The sequence below is a fragment of the Pan paniscus genome, chromosome 1, assembly GCF_029289425.2.
Source record: "Pan paniscus chromosome 1, NHGRI_mPanPan1-v2.0_pri, whole genome shotgun sequence".
Classification (NCBI taxonomy): Eukaryota; Metazoa; Chordata; class Mammalia; order Primates; family Hominidae; genus Pan; species Pan paniscus.
The window spans coordinates 34,272,034-34,299,532 of record NC_073249.2 but is presented as its reverse complement, the minus strand read 5'-3'; the positions used below and the strand labels follow the sequence as shown (position 1 = coordinate 34,299,532).

Here is a 27,499-nt window from a genome sequence, read left to right as displayed (position 1 = left end):
AAAGGACATGATTTTGTTCTTCTTTATGGCTGCATAGTATTGCATGGTGTATATGTACCACATTTTTCTTATTCAATCTACTATTGACAGGCACCTAGATTGATTACATGGCTTTGCTGTGAATAGTGCTGTGATGAACGTATAGGTGGATGTGTCTTTTTGGTAGAATGATTATTTTCCTTTGGGTAAATACCTAATAATGAGATTGCTGGGTTGAATGGTAGTTCTATTTAAAATTCTTTGAGAAATCTTCAAACTGCTTTCCACGGTGACTGAACTAATTTACATTTCCACCAACAATGTACTGGCATTCATTTTCCTCTACAGTCCTGCCAACACCTGTCATTTTTTTGACTTTTTGATAATAACCATCTGACTGGTGTGAGATGGTATCTCATTGTAGTTTTGATTTTACATTTTTCTGATGATTAGCGATGTTGAGAATTTTTTGTATGTTTGTTGGTCCCTTGTATGTCTTCTTTTGAGAAGTGTCTGCTCATGTCCTTTGCATAACTTTTAATAGGGATATTTTTTTTTCTTGATTTAAGTTCCTTATGAATTCTGGATATTAGGTCCAGAGTTTGTTGGATGCATGGTTTGAGAATATTTTCTCCAGTTGTGTAGGTTGTCTGTGTACTCTGTTGATAGTTTCTTTTCCTGGGCAGAAGCTCTTTAGTTTAATTATGGCACGCTTGTCAATTTTTGTTTTTGATGCAATTGCCTTTGAGGACTTAGCCACAAATTATTTGCCAAGGTTGGTGTTGAGAAGCGTATTTCCTAGGTTTTCTTCAAGGGTTTTTATGGCTTGAGATTTTACTTTTAACATTTTAATCCATCCTGTTAATTTTTGCATATGGTGATAGGTAGGAGTCCAGTTTCATTCATCTGCATATGGCTAGCTAGCTATCTTAGCACCATTTATTTAATAGGGAGTTCTTTCCTTACTGTTTATTTCTGTTGACTTTGTTGAAGATAAGATGGTTGTAGGTGTGTCACTTTATTTCCGGGCTCTCTATTCTGTTCCATTGGTCTACATGTCTGTTTTTGTACCAGTACCATGCTGTTTTGGTTACTGTAGCCTTATAGTATAGTTTGAAGTCAAATAATGTAATGCCTCTAGATTTTTTTTTTTTTAATTTTCTTAGGATTGCCTTGGCTATTTGGGATCTTTTTTGGTTCCATATGAATTTTACAGTAGTTTTGTCTAATTCTGTGAAAATGATGTTTTTAATTTGATAGGAATAATGTTGAATTTATAGATCACTTTGGGTGGTATGGCCATTTTAATGATATTATTTCAATCTATGAGAATGGAACACTTTTCCATTTGTTTGTGTCATCTATGATATTTTTCAGCAGTGTCATGTAGTTCTCCTTGTAGAGACCTTTCATCTTCTTGGTTAGACGTATTCCTAGGTATTTTATTTATTTGTATGGCTATTGTAAATAAATACCCAGAAACAGGATTGCAGGATTATATGGTAGTTCTAGTTTTAATATTTTGAGGAACTTCCATACTATTTTCAACAGCTGCTGCACCATTTACCTTCCAGCCAACAGTGCACAAGTGTTCTAATTTCTCCACATTCTTGACAATATTTGTTACTTTCTGTTGTTTTGATGATGCCATCCTAAGGGGTATATGTGAAGTACTATCTCATCGATTTGTGTTTTTCTTATAATTAGTGATGTTGAGCATCTTTTCATATACTTGTTGTTCATTTGCATGTCTTCTTTGGAGTAATGTCTATGCAAGTCCTTAGCCCATTTTAAAAATCAAGTTATTTGTTTTTTTTTTCTATTGAGTCATGTGTGTTCTATGTATATTTTGGGTATAAATCTCTTATCAGGTATAGTCAGCCTTCAGTATCCATGGGTTCAGCATCCAGGGATTCAACAAACCACAGATGAAAAATATTTGAAAAACAATAGTACAGCAATAAAAATAATGCAAATAAAAACAGCACAGTATAACTACCATTTGCACAGCATTTATGGTGTATTAGGTGATATAAGTCAGCAGTCCTCAAACTTTTTGGCATCAGGAACCAGTTTCATGGAAGACAATTTTTCCACAGACCAATGGCAGTCAGGGGAGGATGGTTTCAGGATGAAACGATTCCACCTCAGATCATCAGGCATTAGATTCTCACAAGGAGCACACAGCCTATTATAGATCCCTCGCATGCACACTTTACAATAGGGTTTGAGCTCCTGTGAGAATCTAATGCCATGACTGATCTGACAGGAGGCAGAGCTCAGGTGGTAAAGCTCCCTGGTGGCTGCTCACCTCCTACTGTGCAGCCTGGTTCTTAATAGGCCATGGACTGGTATGGGTCTGTGGCTTGGGGGCTGGGGATCCCTGTTATAAGTAATCTAGAGATGATTTAATGGATATGTGTAGGTTATATGCAAATACCATATCATTTTATATAAGGCACTTGAGCATCCACAGATTTTGGTATCCATGGGGTGATGAGATCCTGAAACCAATCCCTCATAGATACTGAGAGACAATTGTATATGGTTTCCAAATAGCTTTTCATATTTTATAGGATACCTTTTCATTCTGCCGATTGTTCCTTGGCTGCCCAGAAGCTTTTTTGTTTGGCATAGTCCTATTAATCTATTTTTGCTTTTGTTGCTTAGGCTTTTGGGGTCATATCCAAGAAATCATTGCCAAGGCCAATGTTATGAAGCTTTTCCCCTGTGTTTTCTTCTAGAAGTTTTATAGTTTCAGGCCTTATGTTGAAGTCATTTTTTTTGGTAAAGGGTTTATTAAGCAGGGCTATTTTTAATACCAAAAGACAGCAGACAGCTCAAACAGTCACTAACAGAGGTCTGGTTGTTTAAATTATAGTATACAAATAAAACAGTAGTATTCATCTGTGTGGGGTGGGATGGGTGGGTGGGTGTGGATGTGTGTGTGTGAGGGGTTGGGGAGAGGGAGGGAGAGATGAAGAAATATCTTCATGTGCTAACATGGAGTGAACTTCAGGATATAATGTTATGTAAAAAGCATAAAGTGGAAAAAAACGAAAATAGTTTGCTATTACCATTTTGTTTTTTGAAATGTAAAAGTGAATGAACTATATATATGCATATATATAGTTCATTCATATATATATGCATATATATAGTTCATTCTCTTAATTAATTTTTTGATACATTATATTTGTACATAGTTATGGAGTACATGTGAAATTTTGTTGCCTGCATAGAATGTGTAATGATTAAGTCAGGGTATTTAGGATATCTGTCACCTAAGTGTCTATCATTTTTGTGTGTTGGGTGTATTTTAAGTTCTCTCGACCAGCTACTCTAAAATATACATTAAGTTAACCACAGTCATCCTATTCTGCTGTCAAACATTAGAACTTATTTTTTCTGCCTACATATATGATTGTATCCATTAACCAACCTCTCTTAATTCCCCACCCCTCTCCCGCCCACACACCCTTCCTAGTCTCTAGTGTTTTTCTTTCCACTCTCTACCTCCGTGGGATTTACTTCTTTTAGCGCTCATGTAAGAGTGAGAACATGTGAGATTTGTATTTCTGTACCTGGCTTATCTTAATTAATGTAATAATCTCCAGTTCTATCCATGTTGCTACAAGTGACATGATTTAATTCTTTTTCATTGTTGAGTATTATTCGTGTGTGTGTGTGTGTGCATGCATGTGTGTCACACCTCTTTATTCATTCATCTATTGTTGGGCACTTAGGTTGATTCCATATTTTTGCTGTTGGAAATTGTGCTGCAATAAACATGGGAGTACAGTACAATATGTCCCTTTGATATATTGATTTCTTTTCTTTTGAGTAAATACCCAATGCTGGACTGGATTGTATGGTAGTTCTATTCAGCTTTTTGCGAATCTCTATCCTGATTTTTATAGTGGCTGTACTGATTTACATTTCCACCAGCAGTGTATACGAGTTCCCTTTTTGCTATATTCTTGCCAACATCTGTTATTTTTTATCTTTTTAATAATAGCCATTCTAACTCTGTAAGAGTATATCTCATTGTGGTTTTAATTTTCATTTCTCTGATGAGTAGTGATGTTGAGCATTTTTTGTATACCTGCTGGCCATTTGTAAGTCTTCTTTTGAGAAATGTCTATTTATGTCTTTTGCGTATTTTTTAATGGGATTATTTAGTGTTCTGGGTTGAGTTTCTTGCACCTTCTGGCTATGAGTCCCTTGTTGGATGAATAGTTTGTAAATATTTTCTCTCATTCAACAGGTTGCTTCTTCACTTTGTTGATTATTTCTTTTGCTGTGCAGAAGCTTTTTAGTTTAATATAGTCCCATTTGTCTATTTTTGTTTTTGTTGCCTGTGCTTTTGAGGTCTTAGCCATAACATTTTTGCCTCGATCAATGTCTTGAAGAGCTTTCACTGTGTTTTCTTCTAGTAGTTTTATAATTTTAGGTCTTATGTTTAAGTCTTTAACCCCTCTTGAGTTGATTTTTATGTATAGTGTAAGCTAAGGGTCCAGTTTCCCTCTTTTTGATGTGTATATCAAATTTTCTCAAAACTATTTATTGAAAAGACTATCCTTTCCTCATTATGCAATCTTGACACCCTTGTTGAAGATCATTTGATTATATATTCATAGCTTTATTTCTGGATTCTTGATTCTATTCCATTGGTCCATATGCCTATCTTTATGACAGCATCACATGGTTTCGACATTTATTTTTGTTTTGTTTTAGATTTTTTCACATTTTCTAATCCCAAACATTTTTTAAAAATTTAATATACTATTTTTAAAGCACTTTTAGGTTCATGGCAAAATTGAACAGAAAGTGCAGTGATTTCCCATATATTCCCTGCCCCCACACATGCATAGCTTTCTCCATTATCAACATCCTTCATCAGAGTTACACATTTGTTACAATTCATGAATTTACATTGACACATCACTATCACATTATTGTCATCATTATCAACTAATTGCTAACATTAAGGTTCAGTCTTGGTGTTGTAGAGTCTATGGGTTTGGATAACATACAATGTCATGTGTCCATTATTACAATAGCCTAAAGAATAGTTTCACTGCCCTAAAAATACTCTATGCTCTGCCTAACCCCTTAAATCCTGACAATCACAGTCTTGTTACTGTCCCCATAATTTGCTTTTTCAGAATGTCATATAGTTGGAATTATATAGCATGTAGCTTGGTAAGATTGGCTTCCTTCACTTAGTAATATGCACTTAACGTTTTCTGCATGTCTTTTCATGTAATCTGAGAGCAGAGGTAATTTCGTGTCTTCTTTTCTGATTTGGATGTGTTTTATTTCTTTTTCTTGCCAAGTTGCTCTACCTAGGATTTCCAGTACTATTTGAATAGAAATGGTGAGAGTGGGCCTCCTTGTCTTCTTCCTGATCTTAAAAGAAAAGCTTCAGTTTTTCACCATTGAGTATAATGTTAACTGTGGGGTGTTATATATGACTATTATTTGTTGTATATATTCATTCATTTGATGGCTTATCCTCTGTCACTAGGCTTTCTTTACTCTTTTAAATTATTTTTTTCCTTTTGCTCTTTTAACTGGATACTATCAAATGATGTTTGTTGAAGTTCACTGTTTTTTTCTTGTGCTTGATCAAGTCTGCAGTTGAACCACTCTAGTAAATTTTTCCACTAAATTATTGTATTCTTCAGCTCCAAAATTTCTGTTGGGTTCTTGTTTATATTTTATGTCTCTTGTTGACATTCTTATTTTGTTCATACATTATTTTTCTGAGCTTGTTGAACGTCTTTATGATGGTTATTTTGAATCTTTATGAGATAATTCATATGCCTCTGTTACTTTAGGATCAGTATGCGGAGATTTAGTTTGTTCTTTAATTGGGCCATGTTTCCCTGTTTCTTTATGTGCCTTGTAACTTTTATGATTGGATCTACGCATGTGAAATAAAGAGTCACCTCTGTAAATCTCTAAGGACTGGATTCATGTGGGGAAATACCTAATCACCAATCAGCCCTAATCAGCCTGCCTAGAGATTCTGTGGGCCTCAAATCTTTTTTATAGTTGTGCGTTCTCTGGACTTGTGCATGTAAGTTACCAAGTACAGGGATTTACTCTTTTCTTTTTCAGGGGCTTGTAATCTCTTGCTCTCTCTGGAGCTACCACATGCTGCTCAGCTCTTCTTTGTTCTCAGTGGCTCCCAGACTTCTAGAGCGTGTTAGGTCCTGTTAATGCTGTTAGTTGGACAAGACAGGCACCAGTCCCTCAAGAAGCCTTTTGGAAAGTCTGCTTGCTGGGCATATGTTTCAGTCAGTCTTCTCTTTCCCTCCCCTGGGAGAAACCCAGTGAGACATGATTAAGGTGGAAGACGGTAGTATTGACAATCCTGACCTTGTGCAGGCCTAGGATAATTTGTTTGTGTCTTAGTTTTTTTTTTTAAAGTGCTTAAAAAGTTAAAAAAATTAAATAGTTAAAAAAAGATTATGGAATAAAGATGAAAAAATATTTTTATACAGCTGTACAATGTGTTTTTGTTTTAAGCTTAGTGCTAGTACAAAAGTCAAAAAATTAAACAGTTTATAAAGTGAAAAATTTACAATTAGCTAAGGCTAATTTGTTATTGAAGAAAGTTAGTTTTATTTTAAAAATAGATTCAGTGTACCCTAAGTGTACAATGATGTCCTAGGCCTTCACATTCACTCACCACTCACTCACTGGCTCACCCAGAATAACTTCCTGTCCTGCAAGCTCCATTCATGTAAGTGTACCATTTTTTACTTTTATACCCTATTTTTACTGTATCTATCATATGTTTCCATATGCTTAGATACACAAATACTTACCATTGTCTTACAGTTGCCTTAAGTATTCAGTACAGAAAAATGCTGTACAGGTTTATAGCTTAGGAGCAATAGGCTATACCATATAGCCTAGGTGTGCAGTAGGCTATCGCATCTAGGTTTGTGGAAGTACTCTCTATGATGTTCACAAAATGATGAAATTGCCTAACCACACCTTTCTCAGTATCACATTTCTCACTATCGCAAACTGACAGAATACAGTGTAGTCACGTGTCGCTTAACAGTAGATGACTATACTGTATTCTGACAGTTCATGATAGTGATTTTATGTCTACTCAAAAATCAGTAAGCATAGAATATACTACAAATGATTCTTGAGTAGTTAGCATTATACTGGACACATAGGCCATATGTGACATAAACATATAAGACAAGGCCTGATGACTATTTAGAATGCATCATACACGTGGATAAAATAAAATGTTCCCCCACGTTCAACTTTGTGGGTTAGTTCTTTAAAAAATTCATTTATACATTTTTTTTTTGCTTAGAACTTTCAGTATTTCCACATAGAAATAATATTGTAAATGATAGCTATATCCAAGGTGAGGCAACCAAAGCAGTAATACAACTGAACTATTAATATAACCCCAAGACCTGAACCTGGCTTGCCAAGTTATTTTATTATTCTTTTGGCATATTTTACTTATTTTGACCAAGTGACTTAGCCTCTTTCTGCCTCAGCTTTTGTGAAAGATAAGTATGTATCTGATTCCTCTTAAGTAACACTATATGCATAATGCTCACAAGGTTCTGGTGAAGCCGCTCCGGTCTTGCACTGCTGTTTCAAATAGTTAGCTTAAAGAGAAGTAGCTGTCTAGAGGACACCCAACATATTATTTATTTTTATTTTTTTGAGACAGAGTCTTGTTCTGTTGCCAGGCTGGAGTGCAATGGCACGATCTCGGCTCACTGCAACCTCCTCCTCCCAGGTTCAAGCGATTCTTATGCCTCAGCCTCCTTATTAGCTGGAATTACAGGTGTGCAACACCACGCCCAGATAACTTTTGTATTTTTAGTAAAGATGGGGTTTTCCCATGTTGACCAGGCTGGTCTTGAACACCTGGCCTCAAGTGATCTGCGCAACTTGGCCTCCCAAAATGCTGGGACTACAGGCATGTAATCCCAACAGATGTACAGCCCCAACAGATATACAGCAAGTGATTAAAAATGAAAGTGTGAGTGAGGTTCAGGTGTAGTTAGTCATCTCCTAATGCCCATAACCTTTCCCCTTCATGTCTCTTCTGAATCCTCGAGAGACTGCATGTTGCTTTTTTGTGACTTTTTACTTTTCTCTTTCCCTGCTTGGTTTAAAAGTTTTCTGCATGTTTCACCAACATAAACATATTCTTGGATTGTGGGAGTTAGGAGACAGATGAAGTGGAGAGAAGACCCACCAGCCTCATGCTTATTATGAGAATTCTGAAGCATCTTCCCTTTCATAGGGTGCTGTGCTCTGAAGCATTGTTAAGATTAGGATCTTAGTTGTGTATGAAGACAAACAATACAGTATAAGTGAGTGACTAATGTAGAAAACATGAGGAAAGGTGCCAAGTTCATTTTCAGCGCTGATGGTTGTGGTGTGACACTCTCATGCCAGCCAAAGAGGTGCCTGAGGGAAAGGTTTAATTGCATTTTTGTGTAATAACTACTGGACAGGTGTCAAAGGGTAGCTCCATTATTCCAGTTGGCTCAAAAAAGGGCGAGAAATTCTATCAGGTTCTTGTTTCTCAAACAAAATAGAGTTCAACCAATTCAGTATTTGCTATAACTGGTGAGTGTATGGGTGTGTAATTGAGAAAGGCGGGGGAAACTTGGAAAAAGCTAAGAAGCTAAGACAGAATCAGTATGAATCACTATGTTTTGGGAAGTTATATATTATTTTTGCTGTCTTGATTTTGTGACATTGAGCCAAGAAATATAAACATATTAAACAGTTTTGCAAGACTTCCTTTTCTCTGCATAATGTTAGCAAGTCATTAATAAACTTCCCCTGCAGTATATTAAGAAGTTTTACCTGGAGCCTAAAAGCACAGAAATTTCTTGTAGGTTATTAATGGCAATGAGTCAACTCACTCAAAGTGAGAAATACACATTTTATGGGGCCTGAAACAGGATCTGTCTATCAGGATATTATTGGAATGTCTTAGTATAGTGCCTTTACTCATGACTAATTTGGGTTGTAGGAAGCTTGATTTATTCAAATATAAATTGTGTTAACTGGTTACTTTGTCAGGTATGTGTGTGTGTGTGTGTGTGTGTGTGTACAAAGCTTGAGATTTTCAATCATCACTATGATATTTTAGTTACTATGATTTTTAAATTTCAGTTCTCACTATGATTCTGGAAGGACAGGAAAAAATCCTTTTGTTTTTAAAACTTACATAAAAATATTGCCTTTCTGTGGAAACTTGAATAATTTTCATAACTATTTCCCCTGCCTGTGATTACCTTTATATAGGTATAAAACACTTTCTTTTTGTTTAAACTTGTATCTATTATGGAACTATAGGCTTAAGTGCACTGGGAAATCAAATGAATAGAGATTAATGACATCATATTGGAAAAAAACAACAGGTTTTCCAAATTTAGGAACCCTATGGATGTGTGTAACTGACAGAGAAAAACATCCTTTTTCACATTTTAGCCTTTTTCTTCTCATCAGTTTAGAAATTCAGGCCTTAGAAAAATAATGTGTAAATAAATGTTGGTTAGTGTAGCACGCCTTGGGCAACATGGTACAAAAATATTGTTTCAGGTACTGTCTCCCTGATCTCAGTCTCCTGCCTACTCAAATCCTATTTTAAGGACAACCTCTTTTAAAGGAACTGCCTAGATAAATATCTTACTGTCCTAGAACTGTGTCTTCCTTATTAACTAAACAACCTTGATCTTTTTCCTCTCTCCTTGCCTTTTGGTTTCTTTCTGATTTCTTCTTCTACCTCCTTCTCTTTCATGCTTTCCTTTTTTTAAAAAAAAAATTAATCTTTTTCTTCCACTCATGCTGAGATGGGGTAGAAGGTGGCCAGAAAGATAGACAAAGATTAATGGTCCCATAAAATATTATTCCATACAGTAATATGGAATCTAGGAAGACTCATGGAAAAATGCACACCAGGGAAATGCTGCTTCAGTGTGCTTGCTTCACATATGTAGTCTGGCTCCTTTAGAGTTGCACAGGGTCTTCATCATGTTTTTTTTTTTTTTTTTTTCTATACACCACTGTGCTCATTTCATTGAGGCTCAAAGGAAAAAGAATTTCAGTGTTTCAAGTTCAGCCCTTGCCTGATACATAAATCTTCCCTGTAACAAGTCAGCTAATGGTTACTTGCCCTTAGACATTAGACAGGTTTACTCAATAATAGAGGAATAGTTATGTAAACTATGTTAAATGTAGCTACTCAGTGAGATATTGCAGTCCTTAAAAATGATAGCTCTGAAGACTACAAAATGCCTTGGAATATGCTTGTGTTATATGAAAAGAGTTTTCAGCAGATTTATTGTTACAACTATTAAAACGTGAATATATGCATGTTGCAAAATACTGTTTTAGGAACCGTGACTGATTTTTTCTTTAGTATTATTTTTCCAAATGTCCAATAATATGTATATTACTTTTATGATTAAAAAATTCTCCCTAAATGGATATGACCAGGAAAGACAACCCAAATACCCAGCAGTATGCTTCATGGTTTCTGGCCCTTCAATGATATCTGCTCTCAAATCTGTTGTTCCCTGCTTTGGATTTTAAGCTTTTGTTTCTACTAACAGAAAATAAATTTACACTTTCAAAAGAGCAAGAAAAAAGCTGTACACTTCATTAGTCTGTTTAAAAATAGCTTTGACACTCGATTGCATAATCCCCAAATGGAAGGAAATATATAAGAAGGTAAGCAAGATATTTACTTTCAGACGTGCTTCCTTAAAGTCTGGTGTGCAGAAACTGCCTGATGTAGAAAATAATATCCCTTTTAAGTAATAAGAATTAAATTTTATTTTTAAAAAGTCTTCATGAAATAAATATATTTTGACTCATAATTTTTGTAAGAAACATTATGGCATATTGTTTCTTACAAATCTTCCTTACAAAATATGCTGGGGGGAACCTTGAAAATATGCTTATCAGTCTCTAAATATAGTATGATTTAAACACCTATGTTTTGTATAAAATATGCAAAGTACTACTTCATTTCTTTTCTCCACATGAAATCAAATATATATTTTTATAAAGGAAAAAGATTATTGATGCTAGGTTTTGAAAATCTAACATTCGTCAATACTCTATAACATTACATTTAATTGTGGAATGTAACTTTGTGATTTCTGCATTTTATATTTAGGCAGATGCCTCTATTTTTCCTAGAAAAAAATAAAACAAGTACCATGTCCATATAACTACAGAATTTCTGAAAAACTAGTTTCAGGTAATGAGTCACAAAATTTGATATCAAATCACGGATATATGAATTAACTTCTATAAAATTTAATTATCTTAAATATTAAATAGTATCTCTGGGTCTCTCAGATGTATGCAAAAATGGAATACAACTTGAATTTCCAATAAGGATTCAACAATCAGTCTATGTTCTCTTAGAATAACATTCTATGCAATAAAGGGTTTTCCTCTGATAAGTATGTATCCTTCACTGTAGAACTGTAATGAGAGCCTAATCGATTAATATGCTAGTAACAATGTTTTTCCTGTTCATGGAAATTAGCCTTAATTCTGCAGTAATAAATATCACACTGCAGTGAAATTTAGTATGTTATACACACTGTTCATCAAAACACAAGTACTATTCTTTTGCATGCTCATATTTAATTGCCATTTTGCCTGCACCAAATGCTCAGATATTGGCAATTTTATATGCTTCAGCCTAGTATTAGCATTAACTGAGAACTGCTCATGGAATATTCTTGAAGAGCAATATGCTAGTGTAGTGTGGTTTTCAAGAAGTTGTTTGCTCCCTTGTTCGGTTATTAAGGGTCCTAGTGGCACTCGACAGGAATATTATTTTATGCAAGGAACCCAATGACATACTTTAGTTTCCAGAATATCATGAAAGGACAAAGAGGTAAAGAAGATGGGTCTAGTATCCTGCTGCCCCTTAGTGGAACCTAATTTGATATGTAAAATGGCCCAAGAAGCAGCCCAATCATTAAGACTGCCACATGTTACTGACGTTAGAGGAGGAGTGTCTTGTGTAAATGATGTCCATAAATAACATTCCAGATATATATGTCCAGTAAATTTTAAAAATACTTAGAAAATAGATAATCCAGTGTGGTTCCTCATTGTTTCAAACCTGCCAGTCAAGGTTGCCTAGGCTCCACCAGTGCAGTCTGTGAAATTCTGAGCCTGTAAGAGTAAGGGCCATGTTGAGATACTCTCTGGTTTTAATAGCAGGACCATTCAAAACAGCTCACATCATCTGGAATAAGGTAATCATAGTGTTGACACATAGCCAGAGGTTACGAATGAGATGCATGAGGATCCTGTAGCCTTTGGCAACAATACTCACACATGACTGTGTATTATTGATGGGTGATGATTATTTTTGTGCTGCAACCATAAATCGTAATGATACCCACTATTATCTTCCCACAAAGTCTTTTGGCAATGAGAGCATCATTTATTATTTTACTTTCCTCATCCCACATTCTTCAAGTTTTTAAAATTAATCTTGCTTACATGGGTTGAAGTGGTCACATGTAGTGTTGTGGATGTGTGATTGGATTCATTCTCTAAAGACTAGTTTCTTCTCAGGGTGGAAACTGGCTTCCCCCGCAAAGAAATGGTCGCAAATAAAAATCTATAATTGCAACTACCAGAAATTTGGCAAGATGATACTTGTTACTGTTTCAGGAGCTGTGTTACTGTATATATGTCAGTATAATTATAAGTGGATTTGGCCATTGTACAACTTATTGGAAATTATGTCTTTTTTAAAAATGGAGAAAAAGTGGAAAAAATCTTAAATATCCAATTAAAATAAGTTGGCATCGAACCAGTTATACATATATCATTGGTATAAACTAATTAGGTGTTAACCCCTTGTACCTGCAGTTCAGAATTTTCTTTATCACTTAAAAGTGTTCAAATTATTAATGTGATTCTACTTTTAGGATGATAGGTGTGACAGCATATTTTAATGAAATCCTGATGATAACAGAGGAGGAATTTGTTCAAAACATTCTGTACTGTTTTGATGAACATAAACATCTCAGTATAGGAAAAATAAGTAAAATCAGAACTTCTGGTGCCATTTGTATTTTAAGATCCACAATATAGCCTACTCTGAAAGCAGTACATTCTTCAGCCTTTTCCAAAATTGCTAAATTCCCTATATCTTCTTCTTTAATGAAAACATGGCCATTCTAGTACTTTATAGCACACGAAAAGCTGTTCCTTGGAGTTGGACTGACAGAAACATTTTCATGATTGTCAGTCACTTCCTTGAATGCCAAGTCTGTAGTAGTCCCATATACTTACAAGTAAGTGTGTTTTATCATTGTTTGGTGTTAAAGTGAATAAAGCTCCAGAATGCCAGATGGCATTGAGACATCAGCATTTACAATTTACAATTCAAAAATCCACAAATTCACAGTGGAACTTTGTGAACTTTGATTCTAAAGCCACCATTGTCATGGAAATCAAGATTTTCCGTAATTATCTTTATCATGTGTATGAGTATAAGCCTTCTAGAGCTCTATTTCTTAAGTTTAATGCTACACTCTTAAGTGGAACCATGTATTCAACTAATTTTCCTTAGTGTCCATCCTATACTTGTCTATAAACTGAGGAGCAAAATTAAATGTGAATCCAATCAAGATTATCTTTTACTGTTTCTGTGGCAAGTTTTAAGTTTGGAAGCCCTTTCTTATTAATCAGCACTTCAGGTAATCATGTATTAGGATGAAATACATAGGATTCCATCTTCGCTTATCTTAACCTAAACCATTCAACTTATTCATAAGTTGTCAACATGACTTGATTGTACAGACATGTTGCTTTTAATGAAAAAGTGAAATTTTATTATCTATTCGGTAATTATGTTACTTTAGCCACATAATGTGACACACCCAGAAACAGTTCTCATGAAGGCATTGGAAAAGTACTCTGATGACCTGAACTGATGTTGAAATTTCAGAGATTCTTAGCTCTACGTCAGTGAATGGGAAAGGACATCCAGTTTCCTGTTGATGTTGACCAAGACACCTCATACAAAAATACAAAATAGACTTACAAGAATATTCTAGGGAAAAGACCTCATGGTAGACTCATTCTCATAGTGATTTGACGTACCCTCAGCTCTATCTCAAACCTCTGTTTCAATAATTACAGCTCTGTGATAATGATTTACAACCCACATGTTGCCAGACACTACTGTTTCTGATTATAGTCTTCTTTTGAATTTAAATAATTTGTGGACTTTATCCAAGTGTCTGGGTGATGTTGTAATTCATTATTGATGAGAAAAAGAATAAGCTAAAATCATAGTGCTGGTTATGAAGGCTATATTAAATCAATTGCTATAGTCAATAAAATAATTTTAATTAATGGGGGCGGAGTCTGAAGACTTACCTTATCTTTTCTCATCTACAACACCATGTATGTTTCTTCTTTTCTATTGCTTCCTCATCACCTAGTACCATATACAACTGCTAAATATTTTTGAATAAATGAATGTGTTGAAGAAATGTACATAAAATCTAAAAATATACTTTTGATGCAAGTATAATCTATCTAAATTCCCCTTCCCTGATTTTTACTGGAAACATTTAGTTCTTCCTGAGAGTTACAAACCTAGATGACCTTGTGCCTGTGCCTAATTGTTTGTGTGCACGTGAATCTGTGGCATTTCCATGTTTATTAACTGTGAAACCATTCCCTCCAGAGTAACTAGATAACAGCATGATGATCACAAGCAACTCTTTCAGATTTATGGAAGCCTTGATATATATTTTTAAGCTACATAGCCTATGAGTTCACTAGATTAGAGTGTATGAACCAATAACTTTATTTGATTTATGCTAAAATCGAACCATTTTATATTTCTTCACTTATTATCTCTGTTCCATCCCCTGTATGTTTATTGCTATCTTAAAATATTTTCCAAAGTTATTTTTTAGTTTTTTAAACTTTTATGTCTTTTTTTGTTTGCTTGTTGTCATATTTTATTTAATTAAATGCCATTTTCTTGCCAATAGCCAATATATTTAGTGATTAAACACTTAAACCATTGATGACTTTATGTGACAAAAATGAAGAATCTGCTGTCATTATTCTTATTTAACTTAGCTCTGGAAAGACTGTTCAGTCCAATAAGAGTTGAAAATCAATAATATATAGCTATTGAAAGATGTGGAGATAAAATGCCATTATTTTTAAGCATTGCTTACTTTGGTTTTCCAGGTAAAAACCGAAATCAAACAAACAAACAAAAATAACAAGTTCAGTACAGAATAGTTGTTTTCAAAATGTGGTCCTCAAGACCCCCTCAGAGGTTTGTTAAGATCCAAGTTATTTTATTTATTTATTTTTTGAGACAGGGTTTTGCTCTGTCGCCCAGGCTGGAGAGCATGATCACAGCTCAGTGTCCCCTTGACCTCCCAGGCTCAAGCAATTCTCCCACCTCAGCCTCCCTAGTAGCTGGGATTATGCCACCAGGCCCAGCTAATTTTTTGTATTTCTTGTAGAGATGGGGTTTCACTGTATTGCCCAGGCTGGTCTCCAACTCCAGAGCTCAAGTAATTCACCTGCCTCAGTCTCCCAAAGTGCTGGGATTAAAGGCAGGAGCCGCCACACTTGGCCAAAGATATTTTCTCTATAGTACTAAGATGTTTTTGTCTTTTCAATATAAAAAATACATAATAATGTGTCTCACTTTTTGAGTTTACAATGAAGTCTGCCAGCAGCTATGTGATGTGCTATTCCAACAGATTGAAAGCAGAAACATATTAAAATACACCTGTTTTCTATTAAGCTAGATATTAAAAGAGATTTATAAAATTGTAAAACTGCTTCTCTTCTCACTATGTATTTTGTTTTAGAGACATAATTATTTATTGTAAAAATAGATCACTTAGGTTAACATATATGGGCTTTCTTGATATTTTTACATGAACATTTTAAAAATCAGAAATTCAAACCAATACAGGAAATGTGAATAGTTATAACTGGCACAAACAGAAGATCTTTGATATCTTCATTAATTCTTGAGACTGTAAACTATTTTAAGATAAAAATTTTGAGAATTGCTGGTGCAGAGGATTGGCAATATATATTTATGTATACAACAGCAATAACCAATTATAATTCAAAGTGGAAAAAAAGTGAAATATTTGGGAATAACCTTATAGATCTATATGGTATATATAATCAGTATAGTATAGGGAACTCAATACATAGAGATTCATACCATCTTCCTTGGTATGAAGTTTGAGTATTATAATAGTGTTTACTTTTTCATTTATAGATTTCATCTATTTCCAAACATTTAACATATGTGAAGTATTCAACATATTTCAATGGAAATGTGTTAAATCTATGAAAATAAAAATTTTTGTAAGATTTAAATTCTAAAGTTTATACAGGAATAAGAGAGCAATAACTACAAAAACATTTAAAAGAAAGATAATGAAGGGAAACCTGCCTTATCTGATACTATAGTTACAACACAGAGTTAGATGAATAGAATTAGCTATCTCAAGCTTCACTGTGTGTTGTGCATATGTGTGTATATGTATATACTTCTGTGCATTTAATATTAGATAAAGGAATCATTCATGTTCAGTATTATTCATGATAAGGGTTATATAAATGGAACCATATTTTATCACTTTATTAAAGATAAGTGTCATTAATATTAGAAATATTGCTAAGCATTTGTAAGTTGTTGGGGGGCAGTTGTAAATGGAAACAACCTTCTAAGATACTTATTCGCTACTATACATCAAATGCTTGAAACATTCATAATCTTTTTTTTTTTTTTTTTTGAAATGGAGTCTCACTCTGTCGCCCAGGCTGGAGTGCAGTGGCACAATCTCGGCTCACTGCAAGCTCCGTCTCCGGGTTCACACCATTCTCCTGCCTCCGCCTCCCGAGTAGCTGGGACTACAGGCGCCCGCTACCACGCTCGGCTAGTTTTTTGTATTTTTAGTAGAGACGGCGTTTCACCATGTTAGCCAGGATGGTCTCGATCTCCTGACCTCGTGATCCACCCGCCTCGGCCTTCCAAAGTGCTGGGATTACAGGCGTGAGCCACCACGCCCCACCGAAAACATTCATAATCTTTAATGTGACAACTTTATTCCTAGCAATCTCTCCTGGGGAAATGTTCAGAAATAGGAAAATATTTATACATAAATATGTTCACAACAGCACATTTTATATTAATTCAAATTTTAGAACAACATATATATCTACATATTGGGCAATGATTAAATAAATATGGTAATAAAAAAAACCTGCATGTGGAATAGTATTAACTAAGTAAGAGTAGAGAATACAAATATGTAAAAGAGGATATAAAACTACCAGGGGTAGATATTGTAATACATTAAAAGTGGTTATCTCTGGATTCTGGAATTATGGGTACTTTTTATTATCTTCTTTATGCCTTTTTGTATTTTCTTATTTTTTTTTTACAAAGATCATATATCACTGTTAAAGTAAATAAAAGCAATGCAATTTAATTAATTTACACAGAACTATTGATATTTTAATTCATAGATTAAGACAAATCAGACATATTTCATAACGGTCAGTTCTGAAATGAGATTTTGTATTACATTTCAGCTATGGGTTACCTGTTCTTTTTCATGTGCCTGTGACTTCCTTGAGTAGTACCCCATTTTCAGAGTGTACTTATTGTCCATTTGCCAGCAAACTGTGTAACCTTAAACCAACCACTGTTCTTCTCTTGGCCTTTAATTTCCTTATCAAATGATGTTTCTTCCAATTCTATAATATGAAAATTAAGTAGTAAAGATCTCCAAAGCTATATTTCCAACTGAAACATCATCCTCTGTAATCTGTCTCTCTTCTACTGTACATTTTCTCCTAACATATTGTCTTATCTTTTGTGCTTCTCCTTCTCCAACCCCCACCTCCCAACATGGGATGATTGAAGAAGGGATTATAATGTCATCTTTCTGTCTTTCTCTTAGTACTACTCAACATTCTCAGCAATAGATCTTAGTGGTCTCTATGTAATATTGCTGGCAGATTGTCATCTACAGAGCTTTGGTGATTCTTATTGTCATAGAATTTATTAAAATCTGTAGAAATTCTAAGAGTCTACATCTACGTGGACTGCCTTAAGCTTGAAAGTGAAGTCCTGTTGCCTTTTCCTTTTCAACTTAAGTTGTTTTGCTAGCTCTTTTTGATATAGGCTTGGTACAGTTATAGCCAACCCAGACTTGGATCATATATTTAACATTTGAAATGAGCAGCACTTTGGAAATACTTTCTTTATGATGAAGCTATTATATATTATTGTAACTATAGTTTGCAACCTGCTATTTGTACGCTGTGGTGGTTACTGGAGGACATTGTTAAATTTAGTTGTTAATTCAAATAAGTCATTAAATATGTTAATGGATGACAATATGAATGCATGTTGGTGCAATATTATAACCTTCATGCCAATCAATTCACTTGATATCACATGTCAGTTTCTTATAACTTAACTGTTATTAAATTCTCCAGTATAAAGTTTTAAGCTATATTATACATTTTAAATGGAAAAGCAAAATGTTGGAGTTGATTCTCTTTGTCAAATAAGTCGTTTCTGGGGTGGAATATATGCTGTTTGATGCCTCTGTGTGATTCATGTGTACTGATAAATTTCTTTTTAAACTTGCAGCAAATAGTGGCAGCAATAAATGCAGGGATTATACCGTTAGGAAACACCTCCAATCAAATCAGTCACTGGGATTTGGGAAGTTCCTTCTTCTTTGCTGGCACTGTTATTACAACCATAGGTAGGAGACAACTTATTTTTGTTTTTTGTTTTGATAACGTTTGTGAGCTAAAATCCATTTGTTTGAATTTTTTGTATAGTTGGGCAAAATGATCTACTTAAGCTAGAAAAACTAGATTATAGTAAATTGATTTTGAAAAGGGGATTTAAAGATTTAAACAAAGGAATAATGGAAATGAATTAGTTGTTATTTTAGAATACTGAGTTGACTTTAAAATACATGTGAAACAGAAGCAATGCAGTCAGTCATTTGACTAATGGTAGTAATGTCAAGAAACAGCTTAAAATGATTATTTCTTTAGACCATTAGTTTTTAATTTTCCTGAATTTTTGATATTTTTTGTGTAGGAATTTTGACATTCTTTTCATGGAAGTTCTTACGTGATATCACCTTTTCGAATTTGTAAATTTTAACTCTACATTTTAACAGATTGTGCCTGTTATATGGTCATTTATGATGATTACTTCAGGGCTTTTTTTTTATACATTATATTTTGCCCGTAGCACATATATAAAAATTTAACACTGAAATGTGAGGATTATAAAAAGTATGAAAGTTTAGACCCCTGATGTTTTACCTTTTAATCACATTGTTTGTTATAATGTTGAAAGGGTTGCATAATGGAACGTGGTCTCTTTTTTCAACTCACTGACACATATGTTTGGCATCTTCTAAAGCGGCAGAATGGGTACATGTAGATGTCCTCTCTCTGCTAGTTTGCCATTCAGTGCCCAAAAGCTATTCAGGAAACCTAAACACAGACCCCACAGTGAAAGCTATGTTTGTGAATGAGAACACTTGGACACAGGAAGGGGAACATCACACACCTGGGCCTGTTGTGGGGTGGGGAGATGGGGGAGGGATAGCATTAGGAGATACACCTAATGTAAATGATGAGTTAATGGGTGCAGCACACCAACATGGCACATGTATACATATGTAACAAACCTGCACGTTGTGCACATGTACCCTAGAACTTGAAGTATAATAAATATATATATATATAAAATAAAATTTGAAAAAAAAAAGAAAGCCATGTTTGTCATTCTGTGAGACTTGGGAAGGGTAATAGCTGCCTTGTTCATGGAAAGAGATGCATTTAAAGCATATTTTTTAAGAAAGAGAAGGAAATGGGCTCATCATAGTTATGAAGGAATTTCAGGTGTGAGAAAATATATGTAAAAAAGGGAGTTTTTTCTTTCCACATACCTTTGTGAAGAGATTTTCATCTCATGGGACTAATTTCAGATTATGGGATAAATTGAGATCCTAAAAGTTTTAATCTTATTTTTTGATGTCATTCATAAATTATGACATGTATAACATTTTCATATCAGTAGATTATATCAAAGTACTAAATAGGAGAACATGGAAAATTTACGGATGAACTCTGACTTAACAGTTTTCCTTTTACAGGTATTTGTACTGTTCTATTGTTATGAGTCCACTATAGTGCCTCTTTGCGCTGGATCACATGCCAGCAAAATACATACTTTAGCATGCTGATTTTTTGCCTTTTTTAAGAGGTCAAGAAACTATGTTTACTCTTACATTTCCATCAGCTAGGTCAAAAGTTGTGTGGCTGTGAAAATCTGGAAGAATGGCAACCTTGATTTCTAACCATAATAACAGGTTAAGTTTGGGGCTTAGACATCTTGGCCATTTCTACTATGGAAATAACTATTTATTGTGTAAACTACTTAGAATCTAGAAGAAAAAAAGCTTACAGACTGAGTGAGAATGGTTTGTTTCTGCCAAAGAAAATTCAAAAGTCTAAGTTATAACTCATCATGACCACCACTAAATTATTTTGCAGGAGACTCAGTCATTATACAGACTTACTGTTGCCCTGTATGTTTATAAACAGTCTCATTTTTTGAATCCCCAAATACAGTAAGTTTTGCAGACATACACTTCAACACATGAAAAAAAATAAACCATTATTACCAGCCTTACTCCAAATTATAGCCATTAAGCACAGTAGCTGATCATTTAGGCCCTTTAGGTAGCTGCCTGACAGCCCAGATCTCCTACTGTTCTATCTCAGGCTTTAGTCTTCAGTGGATTAAGTCATTCTGAGTGACCCACATGAGGACTTTTTACTGCATGGTCTTTTACTCTTGAGGTCAACACCATGTCCTCTAATCTTGGACTAGGTTGTGGTGGTCTTGGGCAAAGGAAAAAATTTGGCCTCTTTCCTAAGTGTGCATTTGACATTAAAGTCATTATTCCATAAAATTCAAAGTATAATTAATAATATTGCTAATGATAATAATTGTGTGAACTTTGAAGTCATTTTTAGCAATCATAGAAATTATGACCTTTAGCAATAGCTGCATTGCATAAGACATTTTAAAATGACATTAGAAGTTGGGAGGGTTTTGGAAAATAAATTGCAGTGGCTTTTATAGGGTTCTTGGTACAGGCAGTGCTTCACGGAGCTGAGTTGGCCACAGTTGTCCAAGGTTTTTGTGTTCAATTTCATCAGTTTTTCTAAGAAGCAGACATGATCCTTACTATTCCTTGGAAATATGCCCAAGGAGGTTATACAAAATAAAATATTAAAATTTAAGACCAAAGTTTAGAATTCTCTTCATATATCTAAACATCCTTTCCAAAGTTATACCCTTCCAAATTCTTCACAAATTCTATTCCATAGTTGCACAGACTGAAATCCATTCTTGACCATTCCTTTTCTCTCATATGCCACTTCCATTCCATATACCAGTCCTGTTGGCTTTGCCTTTAAATTATATACATACTTTAACCACTGCTCCACATTCAAATTGCCACCATTTTTGTCCAAAGCAGCATCATTGCATGCCAGCAGCATTGCAGAAACCTTCTGTTCAGAACTCTGCTGTGGTTTCCAACTCAGTCAGAGCAAAAGCCATAGTCTCTTGCTGATTTTTCATAGTAAAATGCAAGCTCTATGAAGTTAGGGATTTTTAATTATTTGGATCTTGTCTGTATCTCCAAATGCCTGATACATATTGGGTGCATAATAATTATTTTTGAAACTAAAAACAAATAGACATTTTATGTGGTCTGAACTATGACTTACTGGAAATTACATAACACCATATTGATACCTGTGAGGCTAAATTATTAGCCCTTTCAACAGATTTCATTGCCAGTTTGTCTATTTATTAATTCAACAAATAATAAAACACTATCACTCTGTTGCTGTAAAGATAAAAAATAAATTCCTTGACTTTAAGTTGTACATAGATCAGTCAGGGAGAAGTGTGAGTAAATACACATTTACAATACAGTGTGCCAAGAGTTGTGAGTTAAGAGCATTTAATGGGAACATATTGGTGCAACACTTTACATAGATATTGGGTGGGTAGGTGAGTGAGAAAGAGTTGAGGGATGCTTCCTTTTCCTTAGTAGGCATTGTCCCAATTGACTGGAAAGAATTAGGAATTTGCTGGGTGAAGAAAGTTGGAAAGGGAGGCTTGCAGGCATTGGGAGCTCATGTGGAAAAGATCAGAGGTAAAAGACAGTGTGGTCTGTTTGGCTATTGCCATTTATCCAGAATGGCTGCTGGGAGTTGATGGGATTCATCCTCAGAATCATTTTAATCAGTAAGTCAATGTAAGAAGCTCCTGCTGGATCTGTGCTACTTCTGCTGCTGCCAGGAGTACAAAGGAAGTAAGGACGTAGTCCCTGCTTGCAATCTCATTTGGGAGACAACATTTCCACATATGAAATGACTGAAGAATAACAAAAATAAGTCTTGGATAATCAAATGTAACACAGAGCAGGGGTTTCAGTGCTATGAGAATTGAGAAAAAAGGAAGAATACATGGGCTGGAACTGAAAGGAAAGGCTTAAGTGGGGAAGTTGGATTTGAACTGTGCCTTGAAGAAAATGTTTTGATTTAGACTGAGGAAGGGGAAAAAGCCTCCCAGTCTGTGGCATGACTAAGCAAAAATCCAAAAAGAGAAGTTAGCTGGATTTGTTTTGGTGATAGAAAGGTAAGTGTTAGAGTAGACTTGTTTAAAGGAATTGTTTAAAGAAGAATTGTTTAAAGAAGTAGTGGGAAGTAATGTTGACTGCTTTAGATGAAAAGAATGCATTGAAAATAATCCCATTTTTGAGGATCTACTACAATAAGATGGAACATGGATTTTTAATAAAAGTGAAGTAAAAGTTTAAAAGTGACATTTGTCAGGAAGAGGATTAGCGAATACTGACAGTTTGTCTGAGAGAGCAGTTAGGAGGCATTGCAGTGACCCAGGGAAGGAGGGATGTGTTGACAGGGATGATTGGAGTTGGTGTGGAAGGACAGGAGTAACCACAAAATGTCAAAATAATTAGATACAAGAATCAATAGGCCTTGGTGACTAATAGAATGAAGAGACAAGAGTCAAAATATTGAAAGTGAAGTGAATATTTAGGCAGCAGTCTTGTAACTCATGGACAGTGCTAGTTGATTTTTTTTGTGAGAAAGGAGTAAAAATATGGCCAAGATTTTATATGTTGTATTATTTTAGGAAGATTCGTTTTAGTCATTCCCTTCTCCCCCCACCCCCATTTTTTGTTTGTTTGTTTGTTTCTTCTTGAATTCAGCAAGACTAGAAATATTGGGGTTGAAGAAACCAATGATCAATCAGTACATCAAAAACAAGACCATGAATGATTGCAATAAATGTAGCAAAAGAAACTCATGACAGAGAGTAGATGATGGAGCCGGAGCAGGGAGTGGGAGGTGTTCTAAAGAGGCTGATTCAAGAACGCTCTGAGGAGGTGACATTTAAGCTGAACCCTGAATGATGAAAATAAATCAGCTATGTAAAGAAAAGTGGAAAGATTAATGAAGGCAAAGGGCACAACAATGCAAAGATCTGGGTGGGACAGATTTTGGCATGTTCAAAGAATACAGATGAGGCAGTGCCTGGGGCACTGGAGGAAGGGGAGCAGGAGAAAGAAGTGAGGTTAGAGAGATAAGAGGCAGCAAGATCATGTAGGACTCTATAGGTCATGGTAACATGCTAAATTCAGTAGGCAGCCACTGAAAGATTTAAGCAAAAGACAAACAAGCATGATGTGATGCTGGCTGTCATTCAGAAGGCAAAAGCTGAAGCAGAAGACCAGTGAAAAATGTGGTATAATACAAAAATATATTTGGTCTTTGACCCAGGTTCTTGGCCCAGAGCTCCTAGAAACCTTGGGATTTTCTGAGTGATGGGAATGTCTTCTGTTATTCAAAACAAGCCTCTTTCAACCATGTCTGAGTTTATGCTAATGAGGTGACTACTGGTGGGCTGCTAGATAGCTTCAAGATGGGGGCTAATAGCCAGAGAAACCAACCATGTGATTATCAGATTGGAACTTTCAGCCTCACTCCCAGGACTCTGGGGAGGGAAGAATGGCCAGAGGTTGAGTTTAATCACCAGTGGCCAATTATTTAATCGTCAGGCCTACTTAATGAAAGCTCCATAAAATCCCCTAAATGATGGAGTTCAGAGAGCTTCTGGGTTGGTGAATACTGGTGGTGGGAGGGTAGTATGGCGGGGGAAGCTGTGGAACATAGAAGCTCCGTACCCCCTACTTCTACGCATACCCAAATGCATCTCTTCCATTTGGCCGTTCCTAAATTATATCCTTTATGATAGACAGCATTAGTAAGGAAAATGCTTTCCAGAGTTCTGTGAATCTTTCTAGGGAGTTAACCAATCTGAGGAGAGGTCCTAGGAACCCCTGAATTTGCAGTTGGCCAGGCAGAAATGTGAGCAGCACAGCATGCCATTTGCTACCGGTGTCTGACCTGGAAGCTGTCCTGTGGACTGAGCTCTTAATCTGTAGGTCTGGACTCCTACAGAATTGAATTGAATTGTTGTTGTTAGAGAATCAGAGAACTGGGTGGAGGAAACATCTCACAAACTTGTTAATCTATTAATCTATATGGGAAAAGATGTTGACTTGAACTAAGGAGGTAGCAGTGAGGAGGGTGAAAGGTGGACAGATATGTGGTCTTAAAAAAAGTTTACAGATGGAGATATACTCCTCTCAGAATAATGCTTTAGAGGGCTTAGCGTTTAATTTTTAAGTTTTTTTTAATTTTTAAGCTTTTTTTAAAGCTTATCAGTTAAACTATGGGAAAGGCAGTTGGCAAAAATGACGTATGGACAACTGTATTCTATTTCAAGACCAATTTAAAGATTAGAATAAAATGTAAGAAGATTTTATTACTTGGAAGCATTAAAATTATAATTTTTATAATTATATAAATATAATATCAATTTATTATATATTACATATTAATTATATTGATATAGTAATATGTAATTAGTATATTTATATTTTATATACTTATATTATTATGTATTATATTCATATATTATTTTATATAAATTATATATTGATATTAATGTATGCAAATTATTAAAATATATAATTATATTAATTATAATTATATATTAATCTAGTTATATGTTAATATAATTTAATATAATTATATTTAAAATAATAAAATATTCTCCAGTGGAAAGTAAACTGCAATGTCAGGGTTAGGAGTTGCCTACATTTATCACTCAATTATTATATCTGAGTGTCAGAATGCAAATAACAAGAAGGCCACTATGGTCTACAGTGACTTTAAGATACCAAAGCATTTCTCTTCAGTCTTAACGAAAAACTTAATTTTTCTTTAGAGCAACATTTCTCATATTTTCAAATGACTCTTATTTTCTATCACCGGAGTGTAGAGATTGAATTTGGCTAAACAGTTTCTGTGATTTTTTGTTTGTATTTTTGTTTCTATATTTTGAACCTGCCACTGGGGCTTTCAGTTGGCTTTTACCTAGATTGAATTGCTAAAGCTATTATGATAACAATCACAGACTTACTGCAAACTTGTATTTTTCCAGTTTGGTATAATGCTTAAGTAATTACGAAAACAAAACAAAACAAAAAAACACCAGGAAGAAAATTAAAAGTTTGCAGTAATTTTAACAAGCAATTCCAGATAAAAAGGAGTCACTTTTGGAAATACAGAAAGTATATTGAACACCGCAAAGCCTATGCTTGTTTTCAGCAGGGAGTCTAATACCTTTCTTTCTGTTGGATGTGGGACAAAACTAAAACTTGAAAGGATGAGGAAAAATTGTGTTTTCTGTTCAACTTTATGACCACAGAAGCCACTGCCTGAACTTGGAAATGAATGGACCTGAAGCAGTGGTGTGGAATTTGTCAGTAAGCCTTTTCCCAAAGGATGCCATCATTGTAGCTCTGCCTGTTGGGTGCTAACTTATTAACTTAGTACACTCATAACTCTGTGGCATTTCACTAGTCTCTTGCATGTTCTCAGAGAATTGTGTATTGGATTTTGGGAGTCCATTGAGGTTCTCTCAGGCAGCTTAAAAGACAATGAATTTTGCAAGGTGACTTCCAGTTCCTACTCTACAATCTCATTGCATTTTTCTTTATGCAAGCTCGTGAAAGTAGATGATTATTTTTCCAAAATATGTACTTTCAGTATTGTGTATTTGAAATACAAAAATTGAAATTAAATTTGGGTCTTTTATTTTGTGTTATTTATCCCATCTACTTAAATTAATGAAAACAAAACCCATATCAGGATATTATTAATAACGTTTGCTCCTGCCACTCAAAAATCTTCATGTAGGCTTATTTATTTTCTAAGTTAAAATGTGTTTCTCAGAGAAAATTTCTTATGAATGATAGCTAAGTTGGCAGAGTGAAAAAGTATATTTGATAGGGAATAAAGCTGAATTACTACATAAATACTACTGTAGACTCCAAAGCAATAATGAAATAGATTAGTCATCTCTTCTCATTGCCTATGTGTGTTACATCAGGCAAGAAGAGCACCTAGTACCCAGAATCCTGTGCTAGCTGTAAAGGGATTTGAGAACATTAGGGATATAATCTTCCCAGAAGTTAGGCATAATTTGTTTTGTTTTGGGTTTTTTTGTTTGTTTTTGGTAACAGTAGAAAACATAACAATATATTATAGATCTAACAGAAGCTTCAGCAAGAGAAAGTTTGCACATTGGGTACCAGCATCATAGTTGCCCATATCTCTAGTGTAATTCAAGTCAGGAATTGCTTGTATTCTGAAACAAAACACACTTTCACCCATTCCTGAATAATTTTGAAAAGTTTTCAGTAGCATATTTTAATCGTCTGAAAAGCAATCACTGTTAAATGTTGTGATCTTGAAATTATCCAAAAATTGGAAGCAAGGAATAGTCATGAAGTTCATGCCATGAATAAATACAGAACCTATTTTTTCTTGTCATTCCCCCTTCCTAACTTCTGAAATGCAGAGCTGTTCATTCTAGATTATAGATTTTGCAGAGCATCTGACTGACCACCAGACATCCAAGTATTGCTCTGAATGTGATTAAAACTAGGTGTGATGATTATCAGAAACTTTTTTTCTATGTGTCTCGGGTGTTTTGTTTGATAAGAAAGGAATGTGACAATGTTTGTTCAGGCCTGTCTACTTTCAGCTGGTAATTAGGCTGCATGTTTGTTTTCTTCCTAATTTTTTTTTTAATTTTAGACTTGTGCAATCTTACTTACTCTTGGAAAATTGGCATTGTTATTTATGTGGTAGGGTGCGTATTGCATGATGTTTACAAAAAAAGTACCTGTGCCAAATGAAGTTCATGTTTAACTATTGCAGTTTATGTGCACCT

The 27,499-nt window shown here is 34.7% G+C and overlaps 1 protein-coding gene across 3 annotated transcripts in view; it reads left to right on the top strand.

The window, feature by feature from the left end:
- KCNK2 (potassium two pore domain channel subfamily K member 2) overlaps positions 1-27,499 on the top strand; it is a 153,831-nt gene that overhangs the window by 22,938 nt on the left and 103,394 nt on the right. For all 3 annotated transcript variants that reach the window (XM_003814153.5, XM_003814152.5, XM_034946894.3), the window contains exon 3: positions 18,707-18,824. In XM_003814153.5, coding sequence (XP_003814201.1) covers positions 18,707-18,824 — 118 coding nt within the window. The remainder of the gene's footprint in view (positions 1-18,706; positions 18,825-27,499) is intronic.